Source organism: Plectropomus leopardus, chromosome 3 (genome assembly GCF_008729295.1).
Source record: "Plectropomus leopardus isolate mb chromosome 3, YSFRI_Pleo_2.0, whole genome shotgun sequence".
Lineage (NCBI taxonomy): Eukaryota > Metazoa > Chordata > Actinopteri > Perciformes > Serranidae > Plectropomus > Plectropomus leopardus.
Window position 1 is genome coordinate 25,570,201 of NC_056465.1, and position 19,957 is coordinate 25,590,157.

The 19,957-nt window shown below is 39.1% G+C and overlaps 1 protein-coding gene across 1 annotated transcript in view; it reads left to right on the forward strand.

Annotated features, from left to right (window-relative positions):
• Positions 1-18,985, forward strand: part of atf6 (activating transcription factor 6) — a 40,723-nt gene extending 21,738 nt beyond the window's left edge. The window contains exons 14-16 of the mRNA XM_042481521.1: positions 838-949; positions 7,708-7,792; positions 16,717-18,985. Coding sequence (XP_042337455.1) covers positions 838-949; positions 7,708-7,792; positions 16,717-16,913 — 394 coding nt within the window. The 3' untranslated portion in view covers positions 16,914-18,985. The remainder of the gene's footprint in view (positions 1-837; positions 950-7,707; positions 7,793-16,716) is intronic.
• The last annotated feature ends 972 nt before the right edge of the window (positions 18,986-19,957 follow it).

Consider the following 19,957-nt stretch of genomic DNA (forward strand, 5'->3'; position numbering starts at 1 on the left):
TATGTTGATTTCCATGTCTGTGATTGTCCTGCCACATACATTATATTTAGATCCATTCATTCATTCAGACTGGGTCACAACATTCGAGTCTGCAAAAGCTTTACTCTCCAGTGGGTTGTGAAACAAGGGAAGCAGACTTTTATAGAGCTGCAACTAAAGATTCCTTTTTGTTGTTGATCAATCTACTGATTATTTCCTTGATTAATCCGTTAATGACTTGGTTAAAAAAAGAGAATATTGTGAAAAATAACCATCACAGTTTCCCACAGTGATGTCTTTAAATTTTTTGTTTTGTCCTACCAACAGGCCAAAACTCGAAGACAGTCAGTGTACTGTTAACTTAAACAAGGAGAAGCAGAAAATTCTCATAATTGAGAATCCGGAACCAATTAATTTTTGACAGTTTTGCTTTGAAAATTGCTTCAGCAATTAACCACTTATCAAATACTTGCAAATTAGTTTCAATTAATTGATTAACCGATGAATTCACTTCATCTCTAGATGACTGAGATGCAAATCATCTATGACAATTGCCTGTGTGCTCCACTGTAAAAAATAGCTTTCGATGATTACGATAATTGAATGATCTAACATCAATATAGAAAGTGTGTCTGTATCGGGCTTAGATGGACAGATATATCAAATGGTATAAAAGTTGGATTTTTTAAATATTAATTCAGTGAAAGAATTTTATTTCCACAAAATTTGCCAAATACGATACATTTCTCAGGTACAAAACATCAATTATCAGCGGTATACTAGTTAGACTTATTCTTAACCATTTCTGATTTTTTTTTTTTATGTTCCTCATATCTTTCTGTTTATCTTTATCAACAGGAATCCTGGCAATGAGCTGCAGGTATACTATGCACCTTATCACACCTACAGTGACTTCTTCGATGAGATTAATCGTCGTGGTGACACTTTCTATGTCGTGTCTTTCCGCCGGGTGAGTTTCATCTTGTTTGGTCCAATACACTAGCGATTCCCAACCAGGGACAGTTGGTATCCCCGATGGTACTTCTGCAGTTACCACGGGTACATGGAAATATTGTGATGTAGCAACATTTAAATGAGAAACTGATTAGAGAAAAAAAAAGCATCTTCTAACATTTGTTGCTCCTGCTTTATAATTGTCCATGTTTCTGGATGATTCTGGTTATCTGTTGTCTCTGGTTTTGGAATAATTTAACTGTCCACACATCCCAACCTCAACGTATAGTAGCTCTTCCTGAACAACGGCAGGGTTGCACTGCAGCTGCCTCATAAAGTTATATAGCAGTGATCCACGGCAGGAATGGGACAGAGACCAGGATATCCTCATATTGAGTCAATTGTAACTTTACCACAACGTTTTGCAATTGAAAATTCATGAAAAGGAGTTGGCAAAGGAACAGAGAAGTCTTAACAGTAGGCTAAAAGACATACGTAAATGTGTAAAAGTAGCTAAAAAATAATGACTATACAGTTTAAATAGTTAGCTAATTAAAAGTAATGTATAAATGGCTGAAAAAGCTAAACGTCCAGCTTTTGCCACTCGCAGTACAAATGTAAACTTGACCAAACTAAACACTGAGTATTCAGCTGTATGAAAAATATATAAAAATAAAATACTTTGACTGTGAAAGCATTGTAAAATACTGTAACAGTACTGTAGAATACTTTAAAAATTGTACCAAAATCATATTAATAGTGTTGAATTAAGTCCAGTTAATAAATTCAAGTGAACATGGGTGGTGAAGAGGCACTTGAGTTTATCTGATAGAGTCGTGGGGATGAGTCTTAAAGAAATGTTTGGGAGTCACTGTGTTACACTGATTTGAGAGGAGATGCGAGCACTGGCTCCCACACAAAATCTGATGTGGTTAAATAAATTACATAACGTAAAATTAGAAAAGGTTGCAATGGAAGTTTTAACAGCTCAACACTAATCAGTTTTTGCAATTTGTGTCTGACATGAGATTTCCTTCTCCTAAACTGACCATAAAGAGGGACAAATTAATTATAGACAGTCACCAATGATTCATGTATTATATGTAATAGAGAGCTCTCAGCAGAGTGGTTTGAATTTAGAGGAAATTGGAGGGTGGGGGAGGGGATGAAATGCACACGCCCAAGGGTGTAACTACCCCTTTCCAGTCCAGTTTCCTTGGTCCATTTGCAATCATCAAGACCATTTTTTAGATTTTTAGGCACGGACATCTGTCACTGTTAATATTCTTGGTCTTTATTCATTTGACCATTTTTCCACATTTGAGACTCTAAACCTGTTTTAAATTTTCTCTCTTGATATGATTAATCCTGGACATCACATTCAGAAAGACGCCTTTGATTACATTGGGTTTCTTTCTTTCTTTTCAAAAGTATATTTATAGAGCACCAATCTTACATCCTTTTGTTATCAAGAAAAAGAAAACAAATTTGCCGCAGGGGAGAGAAGTTTGTGTTTCATTATCATGGGAAGCTGCTGCTCCATCTATTGCCACTGAACTATGCCAAATAAGACACATTTACTTTCAAACTTGTCCCAAAAAGTAACATTAAGCAAATGAAACGAAGATGTGTTTCTTACCAAAAACACATTTGGTCACTGTTCCAAAGAGCTCATATCACGCTCAGCACCTCTGGGTGATGTTAAGCCCTTAAATCCTCGGGATTACTCAGCAGGGTGGGAGTTTTGAAGCATGCGGCCAAAGATCAGGACCCCTTGTCACCAATCAAGTCACAAAGGTTTGGCTCTGAGTTGGCATGGTGACAGCAGGGACAATAATAACAATGGTGTACCGGAGTCGAGGGCCTCCACAGGTCAAGTGGCCGTCAGTCAGTTTCGAGCAGCTTTGTGTTGCTTGAGCAGTGAGGGTGTTAGTTTAGGAAGTTTAACTTTACAGCGTGGAAACCCCCGAGACACTTTAACTTTAAATAAAAACAGTTTAAGAAAATAATAATTAGTATTCTCGAGGTTCTTACTGACCTAAGATTTTGCAATAATCAATAACTTGGTTATTTAATTTTCCAATAACATGTTGAAAAGTTACATTTGACAGAGCATAAAAATACCAGAACTTAAAGTAGAATTTAACGTATTTACTTACTCATACTGAATGATAACCTTTTTGTTTACCGCAATTGAAACTAATAACGACTAATACAAACCAGGCTCTTCAATTACTTTGAAGAGATAATTTGCATTTTTTGAAGTGGGGTTGTATGAGGTGCTACAGTCAGTGTATTTCATACAAGAGATGTTAGTCGTCACGCTCCCAGTTTGAAGCCGCAGGCAGGAGTATCGTCACAGAAGCTTATTAAATGTACTGCTGTGGACAAGAACAGCAGCAAACAGAAAGATAGCCACCTAAAAAAAGGACCTGCTCACAAAAAAACATTGGTTTAAGTGTACATTTAGAATATTTTCGTGGCTTGCTCTTGCCATCAGACAGCACTTTCCAACAGTGGACTGAGGGCGTTATATAAATCTCTTCAGTGCCAGACTCCATTGAGAAAATATGTAATTTAACATCGCTGATCACTGGAGCTGCTGGTTTACTGCTGCCCCAACCAGTTAGTTTGTTTTGGTTATTGAGTGAGTTTGGCATTCAGAAGGTTTAGTTCGGATTCACCAAAGTCACACAATATAACAAAAGACAAACTGGTCAATGCAGTGGTAGACCAGCAGCTCCCATATTCAGTGAGCTTAATTTTTTTTTTTTCAATGGGGTCTGCTGGCTTTGAAGAGTGTTTAGAGGGAGAACTGAAACTATTGGAAAGAGGTTTCTGATGGCAAGGTAAAAGAGTAAAACTATTGTTGATATAGAGTACACTAAGGCTAAAATACGTTTTGCTGCTGGCTCCAGTCAAACCTCCTGCCTGCTTCCTCTATCTTCACCTCTGTCTTTACCGATATCTACTGTCGGTAAAACACTGGCTGTGAATAAGTACATCATACAACTCCACTTCAAAAGATCTTAACTATCTCTTTAAAGTCTTGATTTTTCCATATGTGGATGTCAGATTTCAACTTATAAGTTAAATGATTAACTGTTTGGTCTGTAAATATCAGAATATAGAAGAAAATGTCCCTCGCAATATCTAAAAACCCAAAGATTTTCCGTTTTTTTACAATCTCTTCATAAAATCTTATCAATAACAAGGTATGAAAGAAAGTCCTGCCACCTTCAATACATGCCCGCTCTTATTGGATGTGACTTTTTATTAAGTGCTGAAGTAGACTTATCCTGTTTTTAATAAGTGAGAAAGGTTGAAGGAATCAAAAGTACATCATTGTATATGACAAAAACACCCTACAAAGCACCAAATAGTGACAGATTCACATTATGTGACCTTTTTAATTCTTACAGTCCTTTATTAGCTTTTCTCAGTCAGTTTATTTGTCTCTATTTTGTTCCCTGGGTTTCTGGATTTTTTGTTCCAGACAGTATGATGTTATTACAAGACTGCCAAAGCTCTGGATTAAATTTGGAATTTTGTTTAGATTACAAAGTCAATCACCACCAATTTTGACTTTTGTCCCTGGAGGCAACACGTCGGGTTCATCGTGACCTGTTCTTGCCCTCGCCAGCAGTTGAGGTCACTCTCTAAAGTATGTTGCACGCTCAGAGATGGCCACGCACGGGTCGAGGTTACCTCCAGCCCTTGACAGATACGTTACCACCTGTGGCTTTGTTTATGTGTGAAATGGGGTGAGGTGATGGAAAACATAACTCCCAACAAGAGCAAAATATGGAACTGGTCTCACTTTACCATCATTTTGTGGTCTAGCTTTGCTTCATGTGTTGTTTTAGCACCTGCGGCTTTATGTAAGTGTGCATTGAGGTGGTGGAAACACTGGCTGCTTTCACCGTGGACTGTATCCCATAGGGTTCAAGGGAAATTCACCTGTTGTCATGGCAGCTGCAGCTGTTATGTCAGCTTGACAAGCTTGCAGGTCCTCTGATGATGAGCAGAAATGTGGCTGGTTTTTTCCTGCCACCTTCCAAACACAGTCAAGGCACCCTCTCTGTCATTTTTAGAATTCAATACTCCCTTTGGTGGCTTAAAACTTATTCTTAATTCTTTTTAGTGCCATAACAGTATATCACACCAAACCCTTTATTCTAAAGAAACACTTATTAAGATACACTTGCTGAGTGCAACATCTTTGTGTCATTTTTATTAACTTGACTTGGCATTATGAAAAACACTTTCTTTTCTTACTTTGACATACAAAATTCTCCCACATGTGTTTCCCACACATCTGTATGTCTCCTCATTTCTCACAAGTTTTCGACATTGCTTCCTCCTATCTTCTCGCTCTAATCTGTTCCTCAACCTCAGACCATACTCCCGCCTGTCATCATCCTAACACCCCTCATTATTCATTTCACCCCGGCTGAGTTTTGCAAGCAAAGTGCCACAGAGTCAACCAGTCTTACTGTTGGTCTGTTCTTGAAGTGCCACTCAACCTGTTTTACACAAAGTTAACATGTAATGAGTAGTACTAATACACTTGTAGAACCAGGCACATAATGTCTGTATAATAGGGCTATCTGAGATAATGCTTGAGGAATTTAGCAGATGAAGCCTACATTACAAACTGGAGATGTGGAATTTGGAAGACTTTCTGATTTAAGCTGCTATTGAGTTCAGAATCAGAAATCCTTTATTAATCCCCTGGGGGAAATTGTGGTTTGTTACAGTTGCTCTGATGCCAGCAAAGAGAATTATAGCAAGTAGAAATACATACCACTACAAGTATATAACAATATAAAATAGATATACAATAAGAGTAAGCAATTAACAAAGTATGTAAATATGCTGAGTATGTAAGTGTGTAAAAATATAAATGTATGAAATACAGTAGTATTAGCACTTATCTGTGAATATTTAAATTATAATATGGATAATGTGCTGAGGGTGTAAAGTGTGTAAAATATAGAGCTGTTGTAGTTGTAGGATTCTGCTTATGTGGAGATTGACCATAGACTGTATAAATGATGGACATCACTCATTGGTTTGTGGACTGCTGTTTTGAAGCCTTGAGCTCTGCATTTCGATTGTCAGCATCTTTTCTTTTCTTTTTTCTGAGCCAGAAGCGACCATATGTGACTGGGAGGGTGGAGTTGTGGTGAAACGAAAGGAGAGAGGGTGTAAATCTGACTGAGAAGCTGAGGACACTAACGACAGATAGCCTGTAATTCCAGTGGCCCACCATTAAAATGCGTAAATTTGGGCATTTATAAAATGTAAACGAGTGAGTTGTTTAAAATTGTGATTAAAATAATGATTAAATTTGCTTTATTGTTAGCTATACCGGCTGTAAACATTTTTATTTATGCTGTAAAGGTGGGCATTTTAACAAAGGTATCTATGAGGATTTGCTTTGTTTTGTAGCCAGCCTTAAGTTGCCATTTAAGGAACTGCAGTTTTTTGCACTTTTCAGCCCAGGAGGTTGCCCCTAGTAATTAACCCTACGAAATAAAAGTCAGGATATTTTGGCCTCGACTTTTTTGATTTTGACCATTATTTTTTTAACGTCCTTCCTCGGTCTCACAACTTAATGGAAGTGCAGTTCCACATTAATAGATAACTAAAACACACCCGGTCACCGAAGTGTGCCGCCTCTTGATCCACAGCACCTCTCTGCAACTTGCACACACACAAAGTAATCAGTTGGTGAGATGGCAGTCAGATGGTGGTGACAGGGGTGCGGTTGATGATGAAAGCAAACTGGTATCAGCCAATAGCAAAATTCAATTAATTCAATTTCAGTAGCAGGTTTCAACCTTTAGAGGGCAGTCACTATGCATATTTACAACACAATATATGGAAAATTCATACTTTGCACTCAAATGTCAAGAGTTGGACCTGAATCAGTAAATAACATTACTAAATACCCATATACATTGCTTTTCAAATGAAAAAAAAATGTTTTGGGGGTTTAATTTCTGTTTAATTTCATTAGTAGCAGCAGTTCATATAAAATTGGGTAAATAATTTATGTACTCTGCTTGTCTTACAAACTGAGAGTGGAGTTAATGGTGTCCGTTTTCTTGTTAATATGAGATTTAATTCAGGAATCTTGGTATTAATCCTTTGACTGATTATTTAGGTCAGAGCTTTTGAAGTGGAGGTACAGCTAAACAGCCATTACTGTGTGTGCGTGTGAGTCACATGTGTGTTCGCACATTAGCATTCCTCTCTCCACCACAACTCCTTCTTAGAGGATGTGCTCAGATTAAAACATTCCCGCTCATTGTCTAATGAATTACACACAAGCTATTTTTAATAGCTCTTGAAACTGAAGCGCTTTGCTGGGTAATGCAGTTTTGATCTCAGACTTGTGGTAGATTAATAAGGCCAATTAGTACTTCAAATGGTCTAAAGTGACATTATTGAAATTAGAGGGATTTTAACTGTGAAGATGATGAGGCGAGGCATAAAAAATTGCTCACTTTAAAGAATTTAAAGATGAGAAAGGTCTTAATGGAAATTTTTGCCTCATTTAAGGACCTTTCAACCTCCCGGATGACCATTGCATCATTGAAACACTCAAGTTGATGTTTCAAGTCCTCTAGAGATTTTCTCCTCAGAGTTGCAAGCTCGGCTCCAATTCTTGATCAGCAATTGGCAAATGCATGCATCCAACTGTTTTTATTTGCTTCCAAATGAGTTGTATTTTCCTCTCAGTGACCTCTTCTTCTTTGTTCTCAGGATCATCTTCTACTTCCTGCCACCAACCACAACAAAGGAAGTCGACCCAAGATGTCAGTGGTGTTGCCAGCTATGAACATAAACGGTATGCACTGCAGCACAGACACAACAGTTGAGAAGTTTGATCACACAACACAATGTAGCAGATGAAAGGCAAGCTGGGAGCAGATTTAGAAACACCTCTTGCCACAAGAATGCATTACTTGTGGCATGACACACTTTTAAGGAAAAAAATCCTTTGACCAAAATTGAGCACTTTTACTTTTTAAGCCTACGGTGATTCTTATCCTTTCTTTTCATCTCTGCAGGTATTTTGTCTCCTAAAATCCACTGTGTCAGATGTAGAGTGTGTCTACCTTGTTGAAATGGAAGTTTCTTTATAGTCTTTCTTTGCCGAACAGTTACTTTGACATGTTTTGTCTTGTTAGTTGAAGGTCTTTGCTCCCTACCTCCCTCTGAGCCTTTGTGGTTTCTGTGTTGTCCTTCAGCCTCTGATTATACTCTCTGTTGCATTTAGCGGTGCTGTCAAGCGTCTGTACAGCCTCTGACCGAAATATACACAAACTAGATTGTTGTTCTGAACTGATTTCCGGGCAGTGATCTGTGTATTTTGTTAGATTTACTAAAATTGTATTACAAATGTTATTATATATTATCATATTGAAGAGATCAGATTTTTTAGAAAAATATTTCAAATGGCTTTATGGTGGCAGAACCTAGTGTGAAACATCTTTGTTATCACTACATACTTCCATTGCTTAAATTGTCTATATCAAGCCAGTATCATCTAAGACTAGGGTTGGGCGCCATTCCCATCTGGGCTGATACCAGTACTGGTTCTGGTTTGATACCATTACCCAACGACCAGTACACCCATAGATCGGACTCTGAAACTATCACAGTAGATTGGAGCTGCAGCAATAGTTTTGGCTCACTGGAAAGCTGATGGAGAAGCCAGTTGGGCAGCCAACAGAGCAGCAGCAGAGCTCAATGGTTGGCTTCCAGGCCCCTTTGTTGCTTTTCTAAACCCAATGTTCTCACCCAGATGCGCTCTCAAGCATGGATATTTGGCACTGATGGATTTAACGTGAATTGGTATGAAGTAGTACCAATGTTTTTTGGCCAGTGCCCTTAAAAGTACTGAGTTAAGTGTCCAACATTAATCAAGACCTGTGGTTCCATTTCTACCATTACCACCTGTACAACCTATAGGCAAGTAAAAGTAATTGTATGTGCAACTTTAACACGTGTTTCACCTCCAAACAGCGCAGAGAGTTGCAGTTACTCTCTGTTTGTGTTGTTATGTGTGTGTTTGAGGTTATCTGGTAAATATTTGAAAGAAACAAAATCCCAGAAGACAGTATTAATCCAGACAACCATTGGGGAAAAAAACAAGGCACTCCGTCTTCATCCTCTGGATAGAGACCAAGAGTCGAAGCCTGTTGGTCTGTTAGATTGCCTGTGCTTGAAGAGTAAATATATAAGATTATTTTACCTGAAGACGGAATGCCTTGGGTTTTTTCCATGGTTGTCTGTATTAATCTGAGACTTTCTGGATCTTGTTTTTTGTACTTATGCCTGCCTCACCAAAGAGCACCTGTCAGACCAGCCATCAGAGCCAATCTACTCTGCTGTCTTCCACTGTACAATATTTTTAAGAAACAGAGTTCACAGTGTAGGTAGTGTTGTTTTGTGTCCTTGTCAGCCTGCCAATTGTGAGATTGTTAGCATCCTACATGCCAATTAGGAGTTGTTTAGCTCATCAGTGTAGAATTACAGGGTTCCCCCACATTATCAAACACCTGTAAACCTCATGGAATTCCATAATCTTATTTTCCATGCCTGAAAAAGTCATGGAAACAGTAAAATCCTTGAAAAATTTTGAAAAAGTCATGGAAATGTGTTGTGTGTAATGGCATTAATTGTAACAGTAATCTTTATGGAAAACCTTCCACATAAATTAACATTAACTTTAAATTTATTTCATGTTACCGTTGATGTAATGTAGCTCTATTATGCCTCATTGCATTAAGTTTTGTTCACATCCACGTAATTTTCTTAATTTTATACCTGCATATCATCTTTTTCAAAAAAATTAAGGGTCAACCAAACTGTTGGACATCACTTACTGACCCAGGAAACCCTTCTATTCTTGTCTGAAGATCACCGTTACTAATATAATTAACATTTGTAGTAAATTGAACTATAAAGTTGTGTTCATGTTTTATGTCATAATTTTTCATAAAAAATGTTCTACGGGTCCTTGAAAAGTCATTGAGAAGTTTTTAAATTTTCTTCATGAAAATGTGTGGGAACCCTGGAATTATTATTCAGGACATAAGATGTTTTGGTCCATGGACCCTTGTGAAGATGAAAATACTTTGGTTTGAGCGTGCCACACTGAACATGCACTGTCATTGTCAAATATGATTGTTGCATGCATGTAATGAAAAATCACATACAAAATGCATGTCCTCCAGTTTATAGAGCAGGGACATAGTCCATCTAGACTGCTTCATTTCCTCTCAAAGAGAACAATTGCCGTCCACAGCTTGTCATAGTGGGTGGCAATAAGAGTGCACTTGGTTGCGCTCTTGGAAAGAGGTGGTTTCCAGCAGCCCATTTGAGATGCAATCACCCGTTCACTTGACCGCCTGCCCTCAAAAACAAAACCCATCCAAAAACTGGTATACATGAGGTACACCTTAGTATCTGAACACTTAATCAGCAAGGACCGTGGACTTCTATTGGTGCATTTGTTGCCAAATTGGGTTTTTTTTTGCAAATCACTAAAGTTTACAGATGTTCTTGATTTCCATGAGCTCATGATCGCTTTTCTCCACGGTTCTTAGATCTGCAGGATCATCGATACAATATGTGAAAGTTGGGTCATCAGAGATTTCAGTGGAAAGAAGTCTTCTTTGTCCAAATACTGCAGTTGATTATCAAGTGGCTTGATTTTCTCTAAGCCTGCAGGATATGGAACTGAAAGGAAACCTGTTTAAAAGGGATTGTGTTTGTGATGGGTGTGAGCAATTAGGAAGACAGCCTGTTGTTGTTGTTGGGTGTGCGCCGGGCATTTTTATCAGAAATCCTCTTGTTTCTCTGATATCTCCCTGTCTCTGTGGCAGAGCACCAGCAGCAGATTTGATTAGTCAACCAGCTCTGAGAGGAGTGAGTCAGTGGAATATGAGCCTCTTACTCAGCAGGGATGACACGGCCAATGGGAAATAACTTTTTTCTTTCTGGGAGGGGGGTGCTAGAGATGAAGATTGATGAAAGTAAACATTGTTCTTGGTTGGTCTTGTCAGGGAGGAATGTTAAGGTCCGTGCTGGTCAGATGGCCCATTGAAATAGCAGCAAACAGTGAAATCCAAGACCTCCTTTTCAGCTAATTGTTGAAATGACCAAACAAAGGTGGCATTCAGAGGGAGATATCGGGTCTGGAAGGATTCTTGTTAGCTCAAGAAAAAGGCCTTCGATTTGCATGATCTGTCATGGATGCCTGCAGTTGGCAAATGCAAAACATTGTGTTTTCATCTGTGCTTGTACCAAAAGTCTTTTCGTGCTTGATTCAGGCATTAGTGTGTTTGCATCTCATTTGCTGCCTGGATCATGTGGTATCTTTTAGAGAGAGGACTAACAGCAGTTTTATGTTAGCACAGATGCACGTACGGTAGCTTCAGTTTCTGATGCCACAACTGCTCCTCCTGGTAGTTCCTCGAGCTGTCAGAAAGGACTGTAGTTAGAAAGCAAGTCAACCAAGGCTGACAGAAAAGAGGCTGGTGGCGATTCTCTACACCGGCGTGGTCCTCCCTCCAAATCCCCATGTGTCACACAGCTGACAACCTTCAAGTCACATTTCAGATTTATGTTGTCTTTGTTTGAAACTTTGAAGCGATTAAGTGCAAATGTACACATTTAGCTGGGCGAGACCCTTAGAAAAGCAGAAACACTGTCCCCTCTCTGGTGCATGATTGCTCCGCAGTGGAGGATAATTCTTTCCAGCTCCCTTTTGCCGCTCTCTTCAAGGAATGCCTTCCTTCTCCAGTCACTAAATGGTTTTCATCTGGAGGAGGTGGATAGGCTCTGCTAATCTGGAATGAGCGTTTGGTCTGTCGTGGTCAATAAGTGAACATCGCAGATTGAGACTTTGATGTAAGCCGTCACTTGTTTCTGTCTCGCTGCATGTCCACGGTTCAGGGGCTCTGTTAAAGTTTTCTTGACCTTCACCGCCTCAAATCTCTCTGAAAACGTATCAAGCAGAGCAGTGGCTCCTCATAAGGACTGAAGGGTGTGTTTATTTAACGATCCCCTGAGTTTGAGAGTAGCTCAATCAAGTGGAAGCGACGTGTTTGGAGGAGAGGAATGTTCAGGAGATGACATCATTTACAGGTGGATCGGCCGTGAGAGACGCACTGCAGTCTATTTTTACTTCTCTGAGATTGTGCATGTGCACTGTAGCTAACAGGCAGCTTTCACTGGGGGTTCAGTCTCGAGCTCCACACTGCTGAAGGAGTTGGGGGTCAGATTTTCCTACTCCTCTAATCTAAACAAACATCCCCACCCACGTTATAAGGAGTGCTCTCCTACCAACCCAAATGTTTAACCCTTGTCACGCTTGCGAGATAAACTCTCAGTGACTTAATTCTCTGTATGTGATGCCAGTTGTTAGCCATGATAGCTGTGTGGCTCTGTTGATGGCAGTGTTGCTTGTTGGTCCACCTCTCTGGTGTGAACTCAGACTGAATATCTCAACAACTATAAAATGCTGCAGGGATGATGTTGGATCGACCCTGAAGTTAACAATGCGGTGGTTTCGTCGACAAGTCAATGGGATTTTTCCATTGGATTTTGGATTATTGCAAAAAAAAAAAGTGGCACACAAAAGTTTGATACTTACATACATTGTTTAGCAAGATATTCTTCACAAATAAACACCAAATGATGTTTAAAGCGTTAATGCAATCGCCAGACGTAAAAAGCGTACATTAAGCTACAGAGTAGGTACACTAGGGTTGCATAATATCATCATTTAAGACACGTAAAAGCTTACAAATTCACAAGTGGGGTATTAATGGATGTATTTTATGTAGTAGAAAAGAAACTTGAAAAGCGTGAAATTTTGTATGGGCGTTCATGGTCCTGATAGTTTTTAATGAAATGTCTTAACAACTATTAGATGGACTGCAGTGAAATTCAGTTCAGACATTTGTTTCCCCCCATCAGGGCTAATTATAATAACTTAGTGACGTCTTAACGTTATGTTACATTTGGCTTCACCACTAAATTCCTGCAAAACTAATCACTTTCTCGCCAGCCTTTGCTGCACTTTGTTTTTAGTGCTAGTTCACTAATGTTGGCATGCTAACATGGTCAGCTAACTTAATGTGTATGGTAGGGAACATACTGTACCTGCCCAACTTCAGTATGTTGGCAAAAACATTGCGAGGACATTAGCAGATATTAACAGAAGCTTCTGAATCAAAGTTTTCTAAAAATTTGGCTGGATGAGTGGATTAGGTGGATGTTTAAATCACTTAATTGCCATCCTATTAGACCTAGATTTATTTTTATTGTCCGTGTAATTTTGTGATTATACTTGCTGATGAATTACTTCCTCTCTGACATTAAAAAAAGCTCCCCTCATGAACATGTCCTCAGTGTCTGTGCCAGTCTGGCAGCCACCATCCTCCTGAGATGCTTTCTCAGGTTTCCTCAGATGCCTTGTTGCCAGACATCGGGGTTTTATCAGCACACACCAGCTCGCTGTGTCGCTGAAACTTTCTGGAACATCTCCAGATGGCACTAGTAAAAGGGGGAAGGAGACCACGCAGAGCAGGACGGTAGAGTTGGCAGCTTCTTCAAAGAGCTGCTGTTTGAAGTTGGGCCTCGTGGCTGTGTGTTTGTGTGTTTCCTGTTTCACTATTCAGGCTTCTCAAGCAGATGGTCTAATAGAGTTTAGACATTTTGGTAATTTGGTGAAGGGTGGATATAAACATTGTGAGGAATTAAATGTCCTTAATTTGGATAATGTCTTTGATTGTGGCCCACAAATTACAGTTTGATTGTTTTGTAATTATTGGGCACTTACAAAATAATTATGGGGTACAGTAATCTTGTTAAGGGGTAACAGAAAATAAAGTCTCAAATTAAGAGGTAACAACTTAAACTCACATTAAGGGCTCAGTATGTAGGGTTTAGGGGCATATATTGGCAGAAATGGTATGTTCATAACAATGTTTTTATTAGTGTAAAATCACCTGAAACTAAAAATCATTGTGTTTTTGTTACCTTGGAATGAGCTGTTAATGTCTACATAGAAAAAAGCAAACACTAGCCCTAGATAGGGTCATTCGCAGGTTTGCTTCGGCCACCGCTTTTCTCACACACTTTGCACCCTGGAGAAGTTTCAGAGTTGCAGCCTCACTGCTCGACGCCACTAAATCCTACACACTAGACCTATAATTTATTGTTAAGCTTAAACACGACATTGACAAATCATCACCTGATGAAGTGGTTATGGTGAATGTGTTAGCAAACAGCTGCCTGCGTACACATCCAGCAGACACAGAGCAACATTTACATTAATTTTAACATTGTGTTTCTGGCCACCTGACAGATAATATTCACTTTCCTTTTGCTCTGATTTGGTCTCCACCAACTCCTGATGGCCATATCTGTTTCTTTAGCTGCTAAATGCCTCACTGTGTTCACTAGCTAGTCAGGAGACAGACTAGTTTTGGTGTGACATTTTTTTCATTAGGGGATACTTGATAATTTAAGACTACAAGGGTGTAGGTAAGTACATGAGGCAAAATGATTATTGCATGGGGAAAATTGGAGAAAGTATCCCACTGAAAAGGATGATTTACTGATTTAGTAGGCCAACTTTCGAGTGTCCTTGGATTGGTTGCTGTATAGTTATGTGTGCTTGACTCACTTGGTCAAAGTAATTATGAGGTAATTCTGAGTCAATACGGAGCAGGGGCCGTTCTCTTTCTCTGTGTCATTATGGAGTAAAGTCAAGGGATGCAGGCTATAAAACTGTAAAAAACAGAAATAAAATTGTGTAAAGTAAGCTTTATAAGGACTGCCAAACTTCTACACCTGCAAACCCACAGGGTGATTTCCCTACCCAAGACCGCTGCTTCCTGCCCACTGCTGCATTGCTGTTCAATTTTTATAAGGCAGGTATTATTTATAAATTATTCAAAAAGATTTAAAGAAAATATTAACAAAGCAAAAAAAAAAAGGTTTAGTCATTTATAAGTGCAAAATTACTACCCCTTTTGTTCTTCCATGGTTACATTTTTTCTTTCTCAGTGTTTTATACATCAATAGGAATTTGCAGGATTTCCATTGTGTTTGTCCCCTCCATGTGTTGTGCATTTGGACGTGACACGTTTCCACTTTGTGCTGCCGATCTGTTGGACTTCTGTTTATTATTGAAACAAACTTATGTAAGTGGTGGTTTTGTCAGAGCAGTTTATTTTAAACTGAACAGAATCCACAGGCTCGACTGCGCAGCAATGACAGGACCTTGAACGTTGAGGGGGAAAAAAATCTTTTGTGATCTCATCAAGCTATATGGAGATACATGGAGAATAACTTTTCCAGCTCTGCTTCAGACCGAGGCCTAATTTGAGATAGCGTGACCAAATCCTTACCCAGAGGATGACTTTTATAAATGTCTGTTGAAACACTGAAGCTCATTTGAGAAGTTCCAGTTTCACTGCAGGTGCAAAAGAGGAAGTTCAACAGCAGATGAAGTCATACTTAGGTCCACTAACCATTTAATGATATGAACATCCGCAGAGGCTTCTGGCTGCAGAAGGGGCTATTGTATTGTCACTGTATGATCTGATAAACTCTCCAAAGTATGGAAATCCTGCAGAGAGGCGGAGGAAGTTGATGTGTTGCACAGGTGTCTGGAAAAAGACTGAAGCCTTTAAAGAACTAGCAGTGCTCTCAGGCATTTTAAAGACGCCTCCAGCTCCATTTCTGGGTCACATAAGAGTGCACTAAAACCAACCGAGGTGTGTTTGGCTTGTGCGCTCCATATGGGGAATGTTGTTTTCATCTTGGCGGACACACAAAGGAAGCAGCATGTTTCTTTAAGTTGTCTGTGAATGTAAATACACAAGCGATCCCTCAGCATGTTAATAGCTTTTTCAAGTGAAGGATTTTACAAGCATGTCCACTAAAAAGGACGTTCTTCCCCCCAGGCTGAGCAAAGTTAGGCTGTGGGAGACCACAAACCATGAACCACGGTGTTGTCTCAAGTCCAGCATCTCTTTCCAAAATTTGAATTTCCCAAGATATAGCCAGTACAGTTACTGGTTTGTAGGTCACACATCGAAATGACCTTGTGAAATTCGATTTATCTTTGATAACAAACTTATCATCATCTGCGGCTTGTTGCATTCTCTGGGGTTTTTTCCACAAACACAATAGCCTGACTCATCAACATTGATCTCTTTGTTTCTCAATCTTGCAAGCTCTTTTCTTCTTTGCACACAAGAAGCCTGAAGGATCCTGACTCGTCATCAGTGATCGCTCTGTCTCTCCTACACTCTTGCCAGAGTTTCTTCTGCTCTCCTGTTAAATTTGCATGTCCTGCTCTTGTTTAGGGCTGTTTTGTTTATCTCATGAAGGAGAAATCCAAATCATGACTCACCTTTGGACTCCATGTGTGACCTGGCCACCACCCCTCTATTGCTGCAGTTCTCAAACCCCGAGCTGCTGCAGACAATACTCCTTTACACTCCCAAAATACTCCCTTATCATGTCTCTCTGCAACAAGTTTGGCTCAATAACAGCCAGTAATAATGACGACGAATACAGTTTGGCAGTTTGGCGAGCACTATTCATGCCTTGAGTTGATTAAATCTTTTTCTGTGATATAAATCCACTGCTGAGAGAGCAAATACACAAATTAATCCACGATAATTTATTTATGTATGCAATAAACTGACAGCCTTCTCGCTTTCCTTCCTGCCATTACAGACAGCATCATAAGGGACAAAGACTTTGAGGTGATGATGCAGATTGACTGTGAAGTAACGGACACCAGGATCCTCCACATCAGGTCTTCCACCATCCCTCCTTTGCTTCGTGTCAACCGCACTGACACATTTTACCAGCACTCCTCGCCTGACAATCAGGCCACGCCTCCTGTCGGTGTGCTGATGGGGTCTGCTTAAGATCACTCAGCAGCACCTGCTATTATTTATAAGGCCTCAACAAAACCTATGAAAACAGAAGATAAGACCTCAGTTTAAGGACAACTTCAGGATTTTTCAACCTGGACCCTATTGCTCATGTTTTTTTGTCTAAGTGACTAATACGAAAAACAATTTTTGAAGTTGCTCCAGTTTGAGCAAGAGCACTGCAGATGCGTCTGCTGGCTGCAATGCCATTACTCAATACTGGACCAATTTCAATATTAGTTATTCCAGTTAGTCACTTAGACACAAAAACATTGGAAAACGAGGCCCCAGCTGAAAAATACCGAAGTTGCCCTTTAACGCTTTTTTGTGTGTGATGAAGTATATTTTAAATCTGGTGAACTCCCACTGACTTTTTGATTTAGATTTGAATGAAATCCGTTATGGTACAAAAGGTAGCTCAAATTGTCCACACTGGTCAGCCGCATTCTTTATCAGGGCTGATATCCGGAGGCAGTCTGTAATAGGTCCGAGCGGACGCAGGCTCCTTGTGTGGCAACACTGACTTCTCCCTGTAACCCCAGACGCCCCGCACAAGGGTAATTGCCTAGCGGCAGGGGGCTGAGCATTGAACCCTGAGTCACCCCGTCATAACACAAATACTTTTACCCCATAGCAGCTCTCCTCATGTCTGCTCTTCCCTTTTTGGGTATTAATCTTGGGAACGAGCTGCAAAGCCAAGAGAGAAAACAGAAAATTATCAAACACCTCACCGGAAAGGCATTTGTCACATTAATGCTTAGAAGCACAACAAATTCTGTGTTTGTATCATAGCTACACAATGGAGCAATGCAATAGTTGTAGTGGTCTGTTTGCCTCTCTAAATAAAGCAAATTATGAAAACAGTGAAACAGTGACAGATTAATTACACACAGCAATAGAAGCATTGGGTAAACTCAGGAAGTCAGGTGATCTGTGGGAGCTAAACCACTATGTCTTTGGCTGGTTTCCAATCATTTAAGGTTTTCAGGTGCTCTGTTTTAAGCGTTGTTCGTTTTGGGGGGTCTTTGCACTGTGCTTCTCTTATATCAATGACAAGATTCAGATACTTTACGTATTTATTTCTATTATTATCTAAGAGTAATGCCAACTCCTGTGGTTTAAAGCAATTTACTAATTTCTGCAGTCAGAATCTCCACAGTAAAGATTTATTGATTTTATATTTACTGTCTTAGTCTGATTATGCTTTGTGGGAACTTTTTATTCTGTGATGGAAAACTATACGGCATATTGTATATAAAATAATAAATGGTGGATACGAAGGAAACAATGTAAATGTTAGTACCAGGAGATGTCTTTAGTGTCAGTTCACTGGGTGCACATTGTGATGTTTTATCTCAGAAAAAAAAAAAGTATCCTCATCATATTCGAAACCTCTGCCTTAACAGTTGAGCTGAAACAGCAAAACTTTGATTTGGGAAAAAAAGAGTAAGTCCTGACTCTTCCGTCCACAGGCTTAATGGCACTTTTCTTTGGTGCACTCAGGCCTATATTATAATTGCAACTCACTAGAAATTCCCTCTTTTTGAAATTTTGTGATGGAGTTATCTGTGAGTTTTTAGTACTAATTTGTTGTAAAGATTTGCACTATAAATGCAGAACCTGATAGGATCAGTTCTGGCTTTAAATGCCTCATATTAATGTCTGTAATTTTGTTTGACTACCTATAAAATCGGGGTAATTTGATATCAAACGGGAAATTCTAAATCATCGGAATTAGTATCTTTTTGTATATGCTGATAAAAAACAACAAACTTTACTTCCAACGTATGAAAGTGCTTTTCTTTTAGCTACGTGTTTATTCAGATGGTTATGTTTTAGCTCAACAGATGCCCATAAAAAGTGTTTAAAACATGCCCCTCTGCTTGTGTTTTCTTAAGCCAGGCCGCCTGTGTGTGTATTTTTTTTCAAAATTCTAAAATATATCGAAATCACTGCAGTGTTTTCGCTGCATCCCAACAGTACTTAGGGAACAGAACAAGAGGACAATTTAAAACTTGTGTGGTTTTGTTTTTTGTATTCTATTATGTGCATAAACCAAAATAAACACTGGACTGGATTTTCTCTAACTACACTTACGTGTTTGTATCCTTTGAGGTGTTGGGGGAAATTGTAAGACTGCATTGTTATATTTTTTTGTTCAACAGGTACAATAGATTGACTGTTCCTGAGTATTTCCTTCTACAGTAACTCAATTTACACCCATTAGTAGTAAATTACAGGCTTGGAGCAATCATTGTCTGTGTGTTTGTATTTATGTTTTAGTTGTCTGCTATCCTCAAAGTCTGCCAGTTGAATAAAAACATTCATGCTATAATTAAAACCACTTTGACTTTAAAACCTCTTCAAGGTCCTGTAAAATTCCCCTAAATCCACCTAAAACCCCTATCCAAAGTAAACTGAAAGCTGTTCTTATTCCATTTTTAGTGTATGTACACGAATGGTCTCATTTAAAATTCTAACTCTGAAGCTTTGCCAAAACGGCCAGAATCACTGTTAATCTTCTGTCACAGAGTTATATATATTTCAACACTGAAATAAAATGGTTTTGTTTTCATCTTCTTCTGAATATTTACTTGAAAAAAAGATGCTGCCGATAACAAGGATTGGGAGGTATAAGCTGGAAAACACAATGGAAATGAAGCTTTAAACCTCACCTATTCTAAATTTAAAGTAGATAACAATATCACAGAAAATAAACATTTGCCACATTTTTTTCTAAGGTTTTGTCAAGGTGCTTTTAAAAAAAAAGAGAGGGTAAAACGATGCATTTCATATGTCAATATGTCAACTAAGACAAATATTTAGAAAACCTAAATTGGTTGACTTTTTTCTACTAAAACAACAGAGTAGCCATCTGATAATCATTAATGTACACGTTTAACAGTCTATGATGACAATAAGGGGTTAAAAACTGCTCTGAAAGTGAGGTGCACCATTACTGACAAGACCTAAGGCCACAGGAACTAGGTAAGGCACTTCCTTCAGCACAGACCCACTCTGCCTATTGACTTCCACAT